The sequence below is a fragment of the Nicotiana tabacum genome, chromosome 22 (genome assembly GCF_000715075.1).
Source record: "Nicotiana tabacum cultivar K326 chromosome 22, ASM71507v2, whole genome shotgun sequence".
NCBI lineage: Eukaryota > Viridiplantae > Streptophyta > Magnoliopsida > Solanales > Solanaceae > Nicotiana > Nicotiana tabacum.
In genome coordinates this window covers 190,379,661-190,401,237 of record NC_134101.1, presented here as the reverse complement: position 1 = coordinate 190,401,237, position 21,577 = coordinate 190,379,661, and the positions used below count along the sequence as shown (strand labels likewise).

Below are 21,577 nucleotides of genomic sequence, written 5' to 3'. Positions count from 1 at the left end.
AAGGTTGAAAAAGAATTGAAAAAAAAAATAGGACAATATTCCTATTTCTCGTTTCTTTCTTTCGGAAATAAGGGAATGAGATTCTATTTTCATAGCTATGGTGATTCTTTTGACTCTTTTCTAATTCATTTATCTGCAAAAGAAACTTTCATCTGACATTGCAGCTTGTAAATGGTATTAGTTTTGTTCTCGAAAATGCAAACCATAGTGAGATACTAAAATAAGACATAAGCCGAAATTCAGATGTCACTAAGCTATTTTATAGATTTCGCAGCGTTGCACTCACCAGTCACCATTCATCAAAACTATCTTCTCATATTCTCATGTTGTTAACATTCTTCCCTGTTGTTTTTCTTTTAAAAAAAGTCCAGCAAAGATAATCTCACAGACCGGAAGCATACAGAAACAATAGTCCTTTGATCACCGAATTTCAGAATACAAGCATACAAAGATTTCTATTAGTATCAATAGTCATCGCCTCTCGATACCACCTCTTTGCAAGTCGGACGAAGTAAAATGGTGTGCTCAAACTGAGAAACGTAGCACCCTTTAATATCGCAGAGTGGGGGGTATGGCTGCCAAAAGAAAAGCAAAAGAGAGTAAAACTTCAATTTTGGATCATATGGAGACAGATATTGTGCACAAGATGCAAAGAAAATTGCTAGTAGATTAACTGATGCGTGGCAAAAAACTGAGCTCAACTAAAACTAATATGGCATCAATATTCCCTGGGGTCCAACTTCCAGTTATTTATGTTGTCTACTATCAACAAGACTTCAAATGTATTGAATGACTGACTATAATAAATATCATAAGCAAAGGGTTTATTACTTCACAAATATAATAATAACAACTAAGCCTCAGTTTCATACAAGTTGGAGTCGATTATGACTCCTCACTAGCCATGTTTCTCCCTTCAAACTCATTTCAGGCCAACATCTTCATTTCAGGCCAACATCATATAAGGAAGAAGAAGAAGAAGAAGAAGTAAAAAACACTAGTCCTCTATTTTTTTACCAGCATAAACATATATGATAGGTCTAATTGACTCTTAGAAAGCATAGAAATGTAAAATATACTAACACGACTAAACTATAGGTCTAACTAATTTCTATATCCTATGTAGATTTTTTCCTTCTATTGTGTTCTATCTTTCGCTAAGTTTGCATGGATTCCAAGAAATTGTAGGTCTACCGAGAAAATTTCCTTCCATGTAATTTTAGGTCTACCCCTCTCCCTTTTAACACCTTCATTCATCATCGTTTCACACCTACGGACTGGGTGCATTTGGAGGTCGACCGAGGACGTGATGAAACCATCTTAAGTAACCTTCTTGTGAATGTGGACATTTTTAATCTTGTCTAATTAGTTCAAAAATATAGGAGGATAAATTCAAATCTAAGATTCATATGCTACATCTAAACTCCTCCAGTCTTAAAAGTGCTCATCTTACAAATATTGTATTCATTAGGAATTTGATCACCATAGCACAGAAGGCACATAATGCCTCGGATGTAAATAAAATCGACCTGCCAATGCGATCACAAGTAGTCATGTCATTAGACTACGAGGGTGTTTGGATTGGCTTATTTTAAGTGCTTATTGGCTTTTAAGCACTTTTTTAATTTGTGTGGTGTTTGGCAATGATAAAAAGTGCTTAAAAGCACTTATTTTTAGGCATAAAAAATACAAAAATAAGCCAAAAACCAAAAGTTGGGTATTACCAACTTATGGCTTTTGGCTTTTAGCTTAAAAGCTACTTTTTATAAGCCAATCCAAACACCCTCTAGGCTAGGAGAGCAAATTATACTTCTCTTGCCACCACAGAAACGTCACTTAAGCTAATGCACATGAATGTTACCCAATGACTGAGTCCCAAAAAACATGGGACAGAAACAAAGGCTAGTCAATTTCCCAAATCTATCTCCCAAACAATAAAACCACCAATTCCCACAAGCAATTTAGGTCTTGGAAGAAGAGAGAAGAGAAGAACATGCTTAATCAATTGGCTAACATACAAGAAGCTCTATATATAGGAGTCTTCAGTAACATGATAACAGTTTCCTATTTCTTGGCATTCTACATTATGAGGATATTCTTGACCATATTCTTAATTAATTTTTCTATAAATATTACAAGAGGATCTCTCTCTCTATATATATATATATACGATTTCCGGAAACGTTTTGCTCGACAAGACACTAGAAGAATGACCAAAACAGTGATTGGGAGGACTATCTCTATAGAATGATAACTGAAAAGATGTGCTAAACCGTCGAGATGGTAATTGGAGAAGCATGGTGCCAGGTTAATAGAAATAAGATTAGTGACGCTAGAACAATCACTTGAAAGAGAGAATAGCAATTTATCAAAGAAGAAAGAACTTTGAAAGGTTAATAGAAATAAGATTAGTGACGCTAGAACAATCACTTGAAAGAGAGAATAGCAAACTTTTTCAAAGAAGAAATAACTTTGACAGGACAAGCAGGTTAAGACAAAAGCTTAAGTCTACAAAATTCTTTTGATAACCGTAAGTCTACCAAAACTGTACAGGTCTATGTGAAAATATAAGAGAAAAACTCTCTTTGAGTTTGACTATTAACGACATAGACAAGACTCTGTTATATACTCCACCGCTTCAATTTATGTCTCATTTTCCTTGTCTGTTCCAAAAAAAAAATGCCACCTTTAATAGTAAGCTTGTAGTTCTAACATCTCCATTTCACCCTTAATGACATGCCATTTTTAAGACCACAAGATTCAAAGGATATTTTGATATTGATATACACACCATTAGTTTATGACCACAAGATTCAAAAATCTTCGTTACATTCTTAAACTCCGTGCCAAGTCAAGTTAAGACTTAAGACACATAAAATGAAACAGAGGGAGTACAACTTTTCGAGTTTACAAGAAATAACGAGAGTTTACTAATCCTTGAGATTATTAATTATGACACAATTATAAGATTTTTATACACAATATCAATCAAGTATCAATGAACTATGCCTCAACTTCGAATTGATTGGTCTCAGCTATATGAATCATCTGCATTCATTCAACACATTCCTGTTGATCCTTTTGAATTTCAGGAGTTCTTTATATTCTTGTTTTGGTTTTTCCATTAGTTTGGATGGAGCTTTTTGAGCTCCAACACGAGTCTTTATCTCTTTCTTTTTTTATTTGAGCTCCAAAACCATTCTCTTCTACAGCCCATGATCTCTCTATTATTGATCCTATCTTCTTTTCCATTATACCTGTTCTCACTTGTCCGAAAATTTCCTGTTAACATCTTCCTTCATCATCGTTATTGATTTCATCTTAATAAAAGCACACCTCCTTCGGCCAAACTACTAATAGAACTTTAAAACTGAAATGCCTCACTAGCACAGTTGCTACACACACTACATGGAATTGCTTTGTCCTCAGTCGCCCTACAACGCTGAGCTGTTTCTTATGAAAAATAGTTACAGTATTTCAAAATATTGAGAATCAACCAGACACTCCCCTTTTTTTAGAAAAGAACTTCTTTATCTAATTGGATAAGCCAAATTGATCTTTGTTACCAGCAAACCAGGCATAGTTCATTCAGTTGCAATAAGATTTATTCAGCAAGACGAGCAGACACTTAGGCCTCATTTGTTTTGTTTTTTTTAAGATTAAGACGTCTGAATCTGAATACACATCTGAATATCAAGATGCGTATTAAGAATAAGATATCTGAATCTGAATACACATCCGAATGTGTATTAAGATCTGAATACTAAATGACTGAGACTGTTTGATTTTTAACATCTGAATGTATAAAAGTTATCTTTATCTGAAAATTAATAAACATAAAATTCAAATGAAATACTTTTTAATCTAATATTCAATCAATAAAACATATAGTTTTTAAAAATATGATAGTTACAGGTGGTGATGGCTAACGGTAGTGCTTGTGAATGCCGATTAGAGGCGGTCATTGGTGGTAGTTTTGGCTGATGGTGGTGGTTCACGGTAGTAGCTAGTGGTGATTGGTAGTGGTGGCGATTTATAATCGAGGATGATGGTGATGAGTGGTGATAGTTAATAATAGCGGGTGGTGGTGTTAGTTGTGATTGAGGAAAGTGGTGGTAGGTAGGGGTGTTCATAAAAACCCGAAAAATCGAACCGAACCGAAAACCGAACCAAACCGACCAAAAAAAAACGATACTTTTTAGGTTTTGGTTTGGTTTTGATTTTGAATTTTAAAAACCGATCAAATTTGGTTTGGTTCTGGTTTTAATCAAAAAATAACCAAAAAAACCGAACCAAACCGACTATAGAAGTAGCTATTTAAATTTATTATTACACCTATATATATGTATATTTTTATATAAAGGTTCTAAATTTTATGGTACATATTAGGCGTTTATATTTTGTCTAGTTTTTTGCTATTATAATATAATTCTTTACCTTTACATTCTAGTTTGGTTGGTAGTTTTCTTTTGCTAAGTATAAGAATTTATTTCATGTTAAAAATAATCGATTTTTAATTGAGTACTTAAATTATTCATCACTATTTGATTCAATTATCATAATATATCTTGGTAAGTGATAGATTTCTCAAATAGTAATTGGTTTGATAGTGTTACGTTAAAAGTGTAGTCTCGGGAATATGTGTTTGGTAGTGTATGTCTCATATTTAAGAAAAAACCTAATAAATAACCGAAAAACTGACGAAAACCAATAAAACCCGAATCGATAAAAAACCGACTTAATTGGTTTGGTTTGGTTCCAATATTTGAAGAACTGACTTACTTGGTTTGGTTTCTTTTTAGGGAAAAACTGATCCAAACCGAACCATGAACACCCCTAGTGGTATGTGGTAGTTTATAATGATGGGCAGTGTCGGCTATAGTTGTTGATGGTGATGGGGTAGTTAGTCGTGATAGTTGAGGTAGATGCGTGTTGGTTGTGGTTGAGAATGATGGTGGTGGGGATGGTGGGTGGTGGGTGGTGGTAGTTGATAATGGTGGCGGCTATGATTGAAGATGATGGTGGTGGTGGTATTGGGTGGCATGATGATAGTTGATAATGGTAGGCGATGACGAAATTTAATAATGAATATTGATGATAGCATCTTAATGAAATTAAGTCTCTGTTATAGATCTTAATCATACAGACCTATTCAGACTGATTAAGTAGTTGTGAAGTAAAACTTAATCATTAAGATCTGAATAATTCAGATTCAGACTTTAAAAACAAACGCACTTAATATCGGAGATCTAAACGATTAAGATTCAGACCTCCATTAAGTGCAAACAAATGAGGCCTTAGTCTTTCTTGTTGTCTTTCAGAATTTCTGCTGGATTTAATAAATTGATGTGACATGGATGTTTTACATGGACCTCTCCTTTTTGATTTACCCTAAGCTTCCTCAAAAGTTTCAAAGAACTTTTTATCTCCAGTTGTACACATTATTACCTATGAATTCATAGCAACAGAAAAGTTGTGCTAGACAAATCAGGAGAGAGCTAACCAAAGAAATCAGGATTCAACTTATTTATTAGTGAACTTCAAAATTTCATTGAATTAGCGGGAGAAAAAACCAAGTTCCACAAAACTATCGGAAGCTACTAGAAATTTCAGTAGTCTTGTTTAGACATAATATCCCTGAACTAACTATATTCCATTTATTTCTCTTTATAAACATTAATTCAGTACTTGAATTTTGCACCCAATACCCCTGCTTGTCTTAGAAATTTATCCTTATGTTCTCTGGCCAAGAGTTCCTTGGCAATGATTGTAGAGCAACAGACTTGCTATTGTATGAGTTCAAGATTATACCAATCTTGCTTAAAATTTTATTGTGATTCCACAACAATGTCAAACAGTTGAAATATTTACACTAAAACTACTCCGTTTATAAATGCATGCAGCCAACCCTGAATGCCACAATTGAGGCGAACTCGTGAATGTAGCTTGAGGTCACTTACCTGAACAATTCCAGCATCACATAAATTCTTCAATGCCATCAGATATTTTGTCTCACCAAGTCGGTCTAGATAACGTCTGCAGAACGCCAATGTGGAGAAGTTCTTATTTATTGTTGCCAGCAGTTGCTTAGCTCTGGGCAGCCGCAGTGGAATGTGTCCAATATCAAAGTTTTTCATATAATGGCTGCATTCTAGATCTTCCCTCACGTAACCCTTGCCTGATACATGGAGATATGAGATGCGAATTAGTTGACTCCCATGTATTCAGGATTTGCCAGTTATATTAATGTTGCTCTTTCACACAAACAAAACAGAAATTACCTGTTGATCCAAAGGTTTCAATTGCATAAAATTCACCCTCTTCCATTTTGGTTTGTTCTCCTCCTTTAACAATCGGAACAGATTTCCCTGCATGGATTTGATACTGGCCAATACTGTGCCCATTCAGATTCCGGATGCTCTTAACTGCCAATGACAGGATTGGTCATAACGTCGTTTTAGAAATAATCAGATTGTTGGTAAAAGTTAAGTTAAACTTTCATAATTGGGTGTTGGGAAAGGAGAATAGATTAGTTCTTGCTGCAGTTTAGCTTTTGGAATCCAATGTAGCGGTGTTGCAAAAGATTTCTGTAAATATTTATTTACCCAGCAAGATTTTTGAATGCCATATTTATTTCAAAAGTTGTTGCCATGATGCGTGCAGCATTTGTCTGGAGGTTGCCATTACAGCTCAAGTTGATACTTTCATCTATCTAAGGTTGTATATAAAATTAATCAAACCCATAAAATAACCAACACAGTCCAATGTCTAGTATAGATATTCATATGTATGAATCATGTTCAATATGTTTATTAATTATCTCTCTGTTCCTCACCCAACCCAAAGTATTTAAAAAAAAAAAGCAACTTGAGACGCCTAGAAGCCTGGATAATACTGAAGTAACTTAAAGAGGCCAACAAATATAAGTGGACATCATACAATAAAATATAGTTGTCAGCTAATTAAATTACTTTGCTTATTGACATACAAGGTCTTTTTCTCGACGCTCAAATATCATGACATGGATTTCAATAAAAAAAAAATAGAAATAAATGCTTTTACTAGTTATCATATTTCGCAGATAACGTACCTTGGAACACCTTTCCGTTGATTTCTACCTCATAGGATTCCATAACCTCTTGGATTGCAGCACCAACATCACAAAGCCGTACGTCAATTCCTGCTTCCTACATTAAAAATCATGTCATGAATGGCCCCTAAATCTTATCAATGCTTCCAAGAAACTAGTAGCCCCTTTGGATGATGACTACCAATTTTACGTAATTTATCGCCAATTTAAGCAATATCCACCTTAATGCCAGTATTTGTGGCTTCCCGTGACGCTTCAAGCAGTGGATCAAACATAGGATTGAAAGCCACAGTAAATGCACAGTCCACAATTCGCCCTGCAAGAAACAACAGGTTAGAAGTTCACCTTATTCCTAAAATTAACAACAATAAGATAGTGGGAGCAAATAAAGCTCATAACAAACTGTTCTAATGAGGGGAGGTGGTTTCGCATGATAGGACAATGGTGAAATACAATACTCCCTCCGTTCCAATTTATGTGAACCAGTTTGACTAGGCACGGAGTTTAAGAAAAAATGAAGACTTTTGAAATTTGTGGTCCTAAACAAGTTAAAAAGGGGCCCATAGTATTTATGTGGTTATAAAAGCTTCTCATTAAGGGTAGAATCGTAAGTTTAAGCTAAATTGTTACCAAATTTAGAAAGGGGTCATTCTTTTAGAAACGGACCAAAAAGGAAATAGGTTCACATAAACTGGAACGGAGGGAGTACTATGTATTAGAGATAGGACCAAAATATGGTCGGATTGTGAGGGATAAATTAATAAGGATAGATAAGGAGGACAGTACAATGATAAGAGTGCCTGGATTGTGAATTGTTCACTCTGTTGATAATGCAAACACATTTATTTATGTTACACCAAGGTGGTGTTATTTTAACAAGATGCATGTATGCACAACTCTCCCAAACTCTAGCAATTTTTCTATAAAGTTGGTGTTTCCTCTTCACAGCACAGATATGATACAGAGAAAAGTGAAATCTTAACCCACATTAACTAGCTCTTAACAGTTAACCAATTCGAAATTTTCTTCCTTTTTAAGTTTTTTCTCTCAATTTTAAGCAAAGCACAAAATTGTGCCAGCTGCCATAACATCATTATCCTTGCTACCGATCTGTGTATCCACTAGCTTGTTATCATTTCAAAGACAACTCGTTGGATGTTGACAGAGCATAGATCAACGGGCATAATCGCAACAAAACTAAAATGTCATAAAAGGTGACAACATCCTCTTTTCTACGTCTTTCGAATAAGAACCAGTGGCTCACGATTAGTCGACCATGCCTTCTCATCTCCAGTTATCTGCTGTCAAGATAGCATCCCATGCTGCATACCCGAAAGAAGGACCTTCTTTGGTACTGTCAAATTCCATTATGATTTCCAAAGGGACTGGATTATTATATGGTCATATTATTACTTCGCCCTGAAGCATTTCGGGGATGATACCTTCAAAACTGTCAGCCTCCAACAATTGTGTGGATTATAACCTTAAAAGAATGTATGACCCTCTTTTTTTTGAATTGGTAACTATTGTATATATTAAAAACATCAGTACATAGGTTGCACTGAAAACCAAATTTACATGAAGAGGATTAGTAGATGTTCTGATTTGAGACCTAGCAAGATCCTAGTATGTCTATGATTGTCAATGTATTTTCTGTGTAAATCTGTTTACACCAAAAACAAAAAAGAAGAATACAATTGAGTTTGATCTTCTGCACTGGATTGCTTCTATCTTCAAAACATCTAGCGTTCCTTTCCCTCCAAACTGTCCACCAGATACAAGCCGAGACAGTCCTCCATCTATCTCTACTAGTTGCTTCAGCTCCAGCTTCTTCCCAGCTATAAATAACATCTTTAAGCCTGTATGACATTGACCATGAAATACCCCTAAGAATAATAAAGATTTTCCATAGTTGGTCTGTAATCTTGCAATGAAAAAATAAATGGGTGACAGTTTCAGCATTTTCCCATATAGAAAACATCTTGAACACAGAGAAATTCCCCTTTTTATGAGATTATCCTGGGTTAATACCGCCTCCTTTGCTAGTAGCCAAGTGAAGCATGCTACCTTGTATGGAATCTTTGTTTTCCATATATGTTTCCAAGGCCATGGGTCTACCTGTTGATTATTATGATTCAAAATCTTATATGCATCCTTCACCCGGTAAACCCCTCTGTTGTGCCTCTGCCACCAAAGTGAATCAAACCCTTCCTGTAATCCTTTAAATGCTTCCAGCTCTTTGTAAAGGTCAGCTAATCTTGTTATCTCCCAGTCATTCAACTGTCTTCTGAGAGCGATTTCCCATCCTTGATGACTCCTCATATCAGCTACTGTCCTATGCTGGTTTTGTGCTAAACCAAACATATCGGGGTATCTTTCCTTTAAGCTTCCGTGTCCTAACCAGTTATCATTCCAGAATGATGTATTCCTTCCGTTGTTCACTCTTATGGAGGAGTGGTTCTTCATTATAGGCCAAAGTTCTCTAATGGATTTCCACACACTTACTCCATATGATGTTCTGACTTTTTTTGACACCCAGTTATTTTCCTCACCATACTTAGCTTTGATCACTTTGCCCCATAAAGATTGGGGTTCTTGAGAGTACTTCCATAACCATTTCATTCTAAGAGCCTTGCTTTGATTCTTCAAATTCCTTATTCCTAAACCACCTTGTTTTTTAGCCATTGTGAGTGTCTTCCATTTAACTAAATGGAAGACCTTTTTCTCCTTATTACCTTGCCAAAGGAATGATCTTCGTAGTTTGTCCAATCTCTGTAAAATGCCAGCTGGAATTGGGAACAAAGACATCATATAAGTAGGAAGTGAGTCTAATACTGAGTTGATTAGAACTAGCCTGCCCCCCAATGATAGGTATTGCGATTTCCATCTTGACAACTTCTTCTCACACTTTTCTATGACTGAATTCCAGATCTCTTTTGATTTGGATCTTGCACCAAGAGGCATCCCAAGGTAAACAGTTGGTAGGGACCCAACTTCTCCTCCCAATATCTGTGTCAGTTGCTCCATGTTGTTAACTTCATTAATGGGGAAAATATTGCTCTTTCTCCGGTTGATGTGTAATCCTGAGACTCCCTCAAATAAGACCAAAATGATCCTTAGGAATCAAAGTTGTTCCTTTTCAGCATCACAGAAGACTAGAGTATCATCAGCATATTGGAGATGTGTGATCTCTAGATTGTGTGCCTCACTCCTATTTACCTCAAAACCTTTAACCCATCCACTGACTTTAGCCGTTTTGATCATGTTGTTCAATCCTTCCATGGTTATAATGAATAGAAAGGGAGATAAAGGATCACCTTGTCTGAGACCTCTGTGTGAATGGAAAAAACCTTTAGGAGATCCATTTATGAGAATGGAGAATGTTACAGTAGATATGCAAAATTTCATCCATCTGTTCCATTTCTGCCCAAAACCCATTAGTTCTAGCATTCTGAGTAGGAAGCTCCAATTTACATGATCATAAGCCTTCTCAATATCTAATTTGCATAAGATTCCAGGTTCTTTCTCTTTTATTCTTGAATCCACAGCTTCGTTGGCAATAACACTGCATCTATTATTTGTCTTCCTTTGATGAAAGCCATTTGTTGAGCATCGACAATTTTCCCTACCACCCTCTTAAGTCTTTCAGTCAAGACTTTTGAGAGCAGTTTGTAGAAGCTCCCTATCAGATTGATCGGTCTGAAATCTCTCAATTCTTTCGCACCTGTCTTCTTTGGAATCAAAGCTATATATGTTGCATTGCAGCTTTTCTCAAACATCTCCTGAGAATGGAAGTTGTTGAAGGCCTCCATCATGTCTTCCTTCAAAATGTCCCAACACTTTATGAAAAAACCCATTGTGTATCCATCCGGACCTGGGGCCTTGTCACTTGCACACATCTTCCGACAGCTCAAAACTTCTTGTTCCTCAAAGTTACTCTGTAAAGTCTCCCTCTCTGATTCAGAAATTCTTGGGCTATTTTCGAAATTGACCGTTAGTCTCCACTCTTCAGGTTCTGTGTATAACCCCTTGTAGAATTCAATGATCTCGTTCTCTATTCTGGCTGGATCCTCGACTACTTCATGTCGAATCGATAGTTGATCAATGTTGTTGTTTCTCTTGTGTGCATTGGCAGTACGATGGAAAAATTTTGTATTCTTGTCCCCTTCTTTGAGCCACAAAGCTCTTGATTTCTGTCTCCATGCACTTTCTTCATTCTTGAGTTGTTCCTCAATCTCCATTAGAGTAACTGCTTTCCTCACTGATTCCTCCTCTGTCAGCGCTCTTAGTCGTTATGTTGCCTCAAAACCTGCGAGTTGACTCAGTAATTTTGATTTTTGCAATCCCAAATTACCTTCACAACTTCTGCTCCATTCTTTTAGCTTGCCCTTGAGAGCTTTTAACTTGCAAGCTAAAATGTAATCTGGTCTTCCTGAGAATTCAAAAGATGTCCACCAGTCTCTAATTCTGTCATCAAAACCTTCCACATTCAGCCACCAATTTTCAAACTTAAAGTATGATTTAGCTTGTTCCCAAGCACCACAGTATAGAGCCACAGGTGAATGGTCATAAATCAGCCTTTGTTGGATAGTTTGCTTGACGTTTCTGAAGCTTTCATCCCATTCTTCTGAAATGAGAAATCTATCAATTCTTGAAGCGGTTGTATGATTGTCCCCTTTGAACCAAGTATAGTAGCCTCCTTCAAGTCGAAGATCTATCAACTCCATATCTTCTATAAAATCCGAGAATTCCACCATCGCTCTGGACCTCCTTGAACATTCCCGTTTTTCAGAAGGGTACCTTGTAACGTTAAAATCACCACAAACCGCCCAAGGACCTTCCATCAATCCTCTCACTGCACCAATTTCTCTCCATACTATTTTCCTTTCTATTCTACAATTTGGGGCATACACTCCTCTTATGTGACATTGAAAATTCTGTAAAAGAGCCTCGAACTTCCAAGTCAAAGTGTATGCATCAGTCTGTAACACCTCCCCTTTCCATACTCTGCAATCCCATAATAACAAAATCCCCCCTCTCGTGCCGCTAGCTTCTAAACTTGCATACCTCACCCATCTACCACCCCATATTTGATTGACTATTTCCTTGATATCCCCCTCCACTTTTGTCTCTTGCATGCATATAATGTCTGCCCTCCAGTTCTGCACTTGACTTTTTATGATCTCCCTTTTCTTCTTGTCGTTTAATCCCCTTACATTCCAAGAAATTACTTTGATCTTCATACTGAAATGATTGATAGATCTCTTCCCCTACTCCTTTTCCCGTCACTCTTGAATTTGACATCAAACGAAGTTAATCCTTTTAATTCCAGTGATCGTTTAAACCTTTGTTTCTTCACCTCCAACTCTGTCTCCACCTTTCTAACCTGTGTGCAACTGTCAATTTGCATTAACAACTCCAATGCTTCTTCTTCATGGCCTTGAAAATCTACTCCAAACATTTTCCCCAATTTGATCATATTTTGATGGACCCATAGTGTTGCATCCATGTCTTTATCCATTAATGGGTTGTGTTGCTGAACTGCTATAGGAGTCACCTCCTCGATTTCCCAATCTTGGATAGAGCTAAAATGTTTTAGTTGTTCCAAAGCACTTCCAGCTTGATCTTCCCCCATATTTGTGTTTATGATCTGCTCCCCTGCCTTCTGTTCCAGTCTTGCTATCTCTGCTCCACCTTCTGGCTGACTGCAACTGTTAAGTGTTGCCTTTGGCATACTTTCAAGGTTTGCATTGGAGATTGGATCCCCTGGACTAGACTCTTTTGCCTCCAAGTAAGAAGGTCCTCCCATTTCCTCAATATAAGGCTTCAGCCTAATAGCCTAATATCACCAGAAAACTCACACGAGAGATCATTAAAAATGACTTGTGCAGCCAAATCGGAGTCATAGGATTTCAGCTCGTTGTTTGTCACTTTACTGCTCCAATTTATCGAACTCGAACCACGTGTAAGTTGCACACTTGCCTTTCCTTTATCAGTGTTTTGCAATATGGTGCATCCCACTTGATTGTTCAAATATCTCTCTGCTTCACAGCATTGTTCGTTTTCTTGCATCTTCAGCTCAAATCTTGCCTGTCTTTCAGCCCAGATTGGGATGAAAAATTTGATACCGTCTCTTTCAATCCCAACCTCATTGGGAATCTTTCTGCCATCACCAACAATTTTAATTCTTGCCCACTTAAGATGATTTTTTAGATCAGTTTCTTCTTCAGTAGCTATCCATCCCCACAGAGATCTCCTATTTCTTTGAAGATCTTTTGTGACCATAGATGTAAGGGATTCCCCATGGCTCTAATCCAGTATGTTTCCGCAATTTGTGAGTTTGGAATGCATCCAACAGTATGATTCCACCATTCCAGATGAAGCTTGAACTTTTTCCATCTCCAGTCTCCTTGCAAAATCTGCTCCGCCATGAATCTGTTTGGAAATTAAAATAGAAACATGTTGCCTGTCATTTCATACATGTTTACTCCATATGCTTTGTTCCATGAAGCACTAGCACATCGCCTTATGTCTGCTAAAGTGGGTCTCTCATTGATTTCTTTCCCAAAAAACCTGACAATGCATCTTTTTAGTAAACCAGAATCCTCACTACCTGTCGGTTCCACAACAGAGATATCTCCATTGTTTATGCTGACCTTTGCCTCACGAAGGGTATTGGATTGTCATTTACTCTCCTTGATTGCTTTGACATAAGGATAGTTGTCCACAGTGATTCTAGGTGGGACTGTGGGATTCATTTTGAGGGTCTGATGTGTGAATCTTTCTATCTTAGCTGCTATGTCTTTCCAACCTACATTCAAAGCTAACTCTGGAATTATAATAACAGACCTCCCTTCTCCCTTCAGTGACAGAATGCTCATATATCTTCCATGAACGTTGAATTTCCTGGTACAGAAATGTTCTGTCATATATTCCGTGTACTTCCATTGCTTCACTAAATTCATTTGATTTGTCGACGCTTCTTTAAGTACAAAACAAATCCATTCCATTGCCTTTCTGCCCATGGATGAACGTCTCATCATGCTGCGGCTTCTCTCCACCCATTCGAACCTCTTCTCTATTCTTAATCCTGTGAGATCTTCTAAAAGATACATTCCAAGACACCCTTAACCCGACTATCTGGAATCTGGTTTTCAACATGCTGGGTATCAAATGGTGCATGCCTAGAACGTTTTTGGAACTCCTGATTGATTGGCGTAGGAAAGGAATTCCAAAAACACATATTGCTACTTGGAACACTATTCATGCCACCATTTGCTGGATTATATGGAAAGAAAGAAACGCTAGAATTTTTTAAGACAAGAATGACTCGATTCTTAAGCTTAAACACAAATGAATATCTTCGCTTAGTTTTTGGTGCAACATGACAACGGCAAATTTGGTAGAGGCAGACGCTATGCTGGACTTTTGCTGTTCATTACAGTCTCTGTGATGCACAGAGTCTTTTTTGATGTACTCTTTCCAGCTTTTGCTGTCTTATATCAATAAATCTTACATATAAAGAAAGATACATTCCAAGACACCCTTGTATCCTCCATCCACGACAGTAGCATCGATGTCATTAGTCTGGAAAACCATCAGTCAATGTTAAAGCATAAACCATAGTAGGTTTTTCCAACTTTTTTTATAAAGTAATTTATTTTATTAGTGTTTAGGCAAAAAACATGCCCGTGTACAAGTTACCAAAAAGTAGAAAACCTACAAAGCCTACTAGGTTTTCCCAACTGAACCTAATGAATTTTGAAAACACTATTTTTTCACCTTTACAATCCCTTTTCATAAATCTGTCCCATATGATGTTGTCACCTCCTTCAAGAATCACCCATATGATTATCACAATTCTACTTAACATTGATCACCTTCCTCCACATGGCACTCCTCATATGAATTCATAGTCATTTCCTGTTAGTGCTTAGTCAAAAAAACATCCAATCTACAGATACCCAAACCTCAAATTTTATAGGTGTGGTAACCCAGTCCCAATTAACCAAATGGTATTCTTTGGTCAGTTTGTTCCATCTCAAAGGAGATCTCTCATTAGCCTCTCCAATCTTTTACTAATTGAAGGCTGGGTTTTAGAACATAGACATAAGCATGTAAGGATTATGAATTATATCTATTTATCAAGGTAATTCACCCTTATTTAGAAAGATGTTTTTTCCACCCCTCCAATCTCCTCTCAAACAATGAACTAAGATTGGATGAGTGGCAGTGACCACCGGCAGATGGAGGATGCGGCAAGTAAGGCAGGGGTCCTGAGGTGAAGGGGGGGGGAGGGGGAGCTAATCCATCCAGATTAATTGTTAAATCAATATAAATGCTCAATACATATACCAAATACTTCGAGAAAAATGTGGTTTTTTGTTTTTACTCCACTGTCAGTCCCTGATATAATACCACAGGAACTATTGTCCACCTATTTCCAATCAAATGACAAACATTTTGATACACGAGGAGATAAGGAGACTAATACCATAACCCATAAGAACCCATACCAAAAATACCTCAATGCCCAACATAGATGAGGGACGGGTAATATTACCATCAATATGGGTTCCAAAGTCCAATTTCATCACATCATCATACTGAAGCACAGTTTTATCTCCTGAATTGGGGGTCCAATGGGCTGCAACCCTGCAATGAGATAGAGAAAAACTGACAAATGAAGAAAAGAAAGCACAAGAAAGGGAATGCAAACATGAAATAGGTTCAATCACTAGATTATGTTCTAAGATACCTAACAATGACAATATTCCAAATTTATTTTTGACAATATTCCAAATTAAGCTAACATCAATCTCACATTATTTTATAAATCAAAATCATTCTAACATTTAACAGCCAGAAAAGACAAGAAGAAGAAAGTCACATTACCAGTTCAATGAGCACCCTGTAGGGAATGCAATGCCAGCTTGAAGACCATTCTCTGATATCAATTTGCGAACCATATTCTCCAAAGTCTCACACAGGTCAATCATTAACATCCCAGGCTTAGCAATTTGCCTGATGTATTTCCGGACCTGAGGGTTGAAAAATAAATTAAAAAAATTTACCTTGAATATTGACTCTGCTCTAAAACTATGGCAGGAAAAAACTGTTAGCAACTGTATGAAAGTAGGTTCTGACCTGACGATGAACTTCTGCTGCTTGACGGACAGAATTATAAGTTGGTTTTTCCAGGCGCTCCAATTCCCTCTTTTCCTCAGACGTAGTTCTCCACAAGTTACTGCATCGACCATCAAACAAATATCATTCCACAATTCTCGACTTGACAATGATAAAATTAGTTTCAGATTGAACACTGAAGGATAAATGAACATCAGACTTTTTCTTTATTTAATTTGCACGATAGATTTCAAAATAAATCAAAGCTTTAAATCAAAAGCCACTGAATGGTCCTCATAACAACAGATAGTAATTTCAAGTGCACATACTCATCTTTGTATTGTTGAATCTCACCCTCTGGAAATTCTCCAGAAGGAAAAAGCTCGGTTACAGGAATAGAAGGTGGATCAGTTTGCTGAGGTGGCTCCTTTTTCTTCCTGCATTTGCAAATAAAGAAACGCAACATGACTCTAAGGAAAAGCACAAGAGAGATTATTTTTTCTTTATTTTGCGGAATAGAGTGGGCTCTCACTTGCTCTTGTTTTTCTTCTTCTTCTTCTTTGCAGCTTCTGTATAATTGCAAATGCAAAGGTGCAAGTATTAGTAGCAGAGGCAAGGTTGTGAAAAAGCTCACAGAAATGTACAAGTGACTTCGGGCACGTGACTGTAGCACAGCAAAATAGATGCCCTTTCCTTAGCACTATAAAGTATTATTAAGTTCTTTTTTCTTATTTACAATTGGGTGGAAAAAGCATTAGCTTGCATATCAAATTACCAATCTGCGGAGAACTTAGCTTCCATGAGCCTGCACCTTACTATCCGATTCAACTTCAATATAGGTAAAGAACGCTATGTCTAACAGGTTTGGTTTTATCATCCTAAATGAAAAAATAAAAGGAATGGTAGTGAAAACCAGATCCATTTTCATGAATTGTAGACTGGCGGCAATATAACAGCTCTTGTTCACTTAATATATGCATGATCCATTCAGAATACTATCTAATGTAACTTTCTGATGAGGATTTTCTGAAGCATCGAATACGAATACAAGTGGTTCAGCACTTTACGAAGTCTGTGCGAGAATTCCTTCCACTCTCTTCTTCTGCAACTTCTACTCAAGAATATAAAATTCAGCAGACATCATCAAACAGCAAAAAGAACACTAAGTTACTCTTTTGCACAGAAAAATGCTTCTACATACAGAGCAAATAAACACCATCACAATTTGTACTTTATGAGCTGTCCCAATTAGGAGCCCACAAAATTAACTGCCGGTCTTTTTTCTTACTGCTCGTGACATACAAAAATCAGATCAAGACAGTGAAGATACTTGCTAAAGATCTTCAGTACTGTACTAATAATTCAGCAGAGCTGCAAGCAGCTTTACAAGCAATACAATGGAGTGTCTGGAACAATTAGAAAGAAATCATGTTGGAGATGGACTTACTATTAGTGATAAACATGTTTAATGGTGAAGTTACAGTTCCATGAGAACTTCAGTCAGGTATTCTAGAGATAAGAAGAGGTATACAGAAGATAAAGTTGGTTCACTGTTATAGAGAAGGTAACTATGTGGCTGATGCCTTGGCCAAGTTTGGAAGTATTAACCGAGGGTTACCTATTACTATAATATTTGACTCTGTCCAAAACATGCCAAAGGAGGCAAGTGGTGCATACAGGATGGATATGGGTCATTTTCCTACATTCAGGATCAGACAAAAAAAGGTTGGAAAGTCTTGACGATTAGCTACAATCAAGTATTTATTATGTTTGTGTTTTGTATTGGTTGCAGGATTATTAACGCAAAGCTCACAGTAGGGGTGAAGAATCAGTTCAATGGCAACATAAATAGCGAAGGGCAGTAGTGAAGCTCAAATGCAGGAGCAGATTGCAGTTTTCAGAAAAGGCTAGGCTCAACCTTTTGTGGACTAAAACATACAGTTTCTTCAAAGAGGCTATTTCATTGAATATTTAAGTAAAAGCTTTATTGAAGAACAAGTTATCATGTTATTATCAGTATGTATAGAAAGTTTTTCTTTTATCATTTTTTTAAAATGAAGTGAAATATCATTAAAAGCATCCAGAAGATGCAAAGATTACAAGAGAGAAAAATCTGACAGCTCAAGTGAGACAAAAAAACCTCATAAGTTAAGGAGCTGGCAGATTCATGAAAAAAACTAATATCAGAGAAGAAAGACTTGTCAGCTCAGAGCTACAAAAAGAACCATACAATACCAAAGAGCTGACAAAATCCAAAAGGACACCTGAATTATTTACAGGGAGAAGGTTAGCCCAACTATATAAATTAACCAAACAACTAGACTTGAGGGAGCATACTGGAGTTGAAATTCCTACAAAACATCTCCTGTTGCTTTCAGTCCAAATACACCAAAAAATGCATGCAGGTACCATTATCCAGATATTCCTGATGGATTTTTCAAATCTCCTAGAACTCCAGCTTGTGTAGGCAGATCTAAAAGTGTGTGGCATGGACCATTTCAGATTGAAGATAGCTAAAAACATATGCCATAAATCTGCAGCAACTGGGCAGTGGAGGAAAAGATGATTGATACTTTCTGAGGCACTCTGACACATGTAGCACCTGCTAACCAGTGGGAAGATTCTTTTGACAGCCCCCCAGGGCCTAGCTCAAGTGGCAAAGGGTGGTGGATTTGTGTCTTAGGTCACAGGTTCAAGCCCCACACCATGCAAAGCAAAGCCTGGTATTTAGGCGGAGAAGGGTAGAGGGGCAGACCCATTATCCACCGAGTTTTGAAGGCTGCAGTTGGTCCAAAGGATCGGCTCCAGACAAATTTTTCGGTCATCAAAAAAAAAGTTTCTTTTGATAAGATTTTTTTCTTTTATCATTTTGATGTACCTTAGTGTAGGATATATATTTTTGTCAAGGGAGAGTCTCCCTAGTTTAATTATTCTGGTAAGATCATTTGTAAATAGGAGTCCTCTATTATAAGTTGTACGGGGTTTACTTCCTACTAACTTTCTTAAATGTACAAGATTGAATTCAATCTTCTTTACTTCCTCTGGTAAGATCACTAGCTGCGAAATGGAGCACCAGTTGGTTGTAGACCCAAAAGCTGTCTCAATCACTTGTATGGTTTTCTATGTTTCCGACTCTTAAAACTTCATGCTCTCAGTTCTCCAGAGTTATTCAATTCCATCCAAACTTCTGTATACTCCTTCTGTCCCAATTTATGAGATAGACTTCCCTTTTTAGTTTGTCTTAAAAAAATGATACCATTCTATACTTAGAAACAATTTAATTTTAGACTTTCTATTTTACCCTTACTAAGATGATTTATATCCACACAAATATCTATGGTTTGTTTTAGACCACAAGTATCAAAAAAATTTCTTTCTTAAACACAGTAAAAGTGCATCACATAAAATGGGATGGAGGGACTATTTTTCCGTTTTTGACACGTTATGGCATCTAAATATTCTTCAGCTGTAGGGTGAAAGATATACATACAGACTCTCTTACTTCTTTCACTTTAACATCTAACAGTGTTTTGAACAAATCCCAAAAGACAATTATTCATTCGTAGCCTATTATAATCATGAGTAACATCTAAAACTGTAAATCTAGTCTTCCCCTTCTTTCAATAAAGTGAATGTGCAGCTTCATTCTTCACATCGTGCATCTCGAATGTAAAACAGTTAAACCCCATCAAAATTCAAAAATGAATACCTTTTTTTCTTTAATCAAAAAATAACAATCAAAACCAGATTTCATTGAATAATAGCATCTTCCCGGTCACAGAAAAAGGCTTTAAGATATATAAAAGCAAATTTTTATCCATGAACTTTCATTTTTTCGTAAGGGTGGTAGCATTAATCTATGTAAGAGCAGTACACGAGCTCTTGCTTACACTCTCAAGGGGGAACAGGAAAGATAAAAATGAAAAAGAAAATTGCATTCATTCAATCTCACGAGCAACTAATCTGGCACTAAATCTTTAGCATTTCTTCGACTTGAAGGATTACCTGTCGGTGGCTCATCCAATGTCAAATCATCAACTTTCTCCTCATGCTCCTTTAGCAGTGAGGAAGCAGACTTATTGGCCACTTCATTATCATCACGAACCTCAGATGTTCCTTCTACAACAACAGAACCAGAATTTGGCTCTTCCTTTGCCATTATCAACGTCTACAATGCAGCGGAGAGTGAAGTATGGGGTGCCTGGGGTGTTAGAACAATTGCACAGCTGAAACACAAAAAATGGTGAATTACTTAAAGGCACAAAAGAGTCAAGGCAAACAGTAGCAAAACAACCTTGAAACAAAGCGCAGATCAATCAAGAATCGAGAGGCAAATCCACAATATTCAAATAGAATTAAAGCAATAGCATGTGGAATGATTCTAACGGTTAACTGCATTAAAGCATAAAGAATTAACAGCAAAAAAGCATAACATATAAGCAACCATTCCAATTAAGAATTGTGAACGTTCGAGAAAAATGCATTATGAATGCGAAGAATTAAATATTTAGGGAAGGATAGAACAAAAACTAAAAGCAACAGGATATAAAACAAAATTTAAGGGACAAGAAGAAAGCAAACCAACAGTAAGAATCATAATAGCATGTAGAACGACTATACCAGTTAACAGCAGGATAGCATACGGTAAAAGCTATTCTTCCAATTTGCAAGAAAAAACGTTAACGCGAACAAAGAAATAAAGGACAACACAGCAGAACCGGCAGACAAAAAATAAATATAACCAGACAACAATAAAGCATATTATAGAAACAATAGCATGTGGGAACACTAACAGTTAAACAACACGAATTCATAGCAATAATTCCAGTTATCAAGAATCATCGACCAAACTGGGTTCAAGAAAAAGGGCAAAAACGAAAAGAAACGACTATGGGCAACACAGTAAGGTAGTGAAGGAAGAATACCCGTGTACACTGAAGAAGGAGAGTTGCAGGCGCTGTTTTTAGAAATCCTGAGAGATATGTAAGACTAATCTTTTTGCCCTAGCTCCTTTATTTCACTCGCCAGAACAAAGAGAAAGGAAATTACAAGTTTTGGAAATTTCCGTGCCAGTCAAAGAACTAGCTAGTATTAGAAGTAAGAAATTACCCTCTGGTTTAATTTGTGTGAACTTAGGAGTTTTAAAAAAATAAAAATTTCTGAAACCTACGGTCTTTTGTATATAACATTTGTTTGGTTATTAAAATTTCTCATTAAGAATGAATAAAAAATTTAAATTAAAATATTTTTAAATCTAGAAAAAGATATTTTCTTAAACAAACTAAAAAAGAAATATATCCACGTAAATTGAAATATCAAGCGGTATAAAAAAATAAAAACAAATTATAACAAGAGGGGAAA

At 36.6% G+C, this 21,577-nt stretch overlaps 1 protein-coding gene across 1 annotated transcript; it reads right to left on the bottom strand.

Moving 5' to 3' along the window:
- Positions 1-231: 231 nt before the first annotated feature.
- On the bottom strand, positions 232-21,309 carry LOC107820602 (methionine aminopeptidase 2B). The gene is made up of 12 exons (XM_016646919.2): positions 21,142-21,309; positions 20,222-20,442; positions 16,749-16,785; positions 16,546-16,653; positions 16,238-16,337; positions 15,986-16,131; positions 15,654-15,745; positions 7,312-7,406; positions 7,091-7,187; positions 6,282-6,425; positions 5,961-6,178; positions 232-575 (listed from the first exon to the last, which is right to left on the bottom strand). Exons 2-12 carry the CDS (start codon positions 20,373-20,375, stop codon positions 465-467), a joined length of 1,302 nt encoding a protein of 433 aa, XP_016502405.1. The 5' UTR covers positions 20,376-20,442; positions 21,142-21,309; the 3' UTR covers positions 232-464.
- Positions 21,310-21,577: the final 268 nt, after the last annotated feature.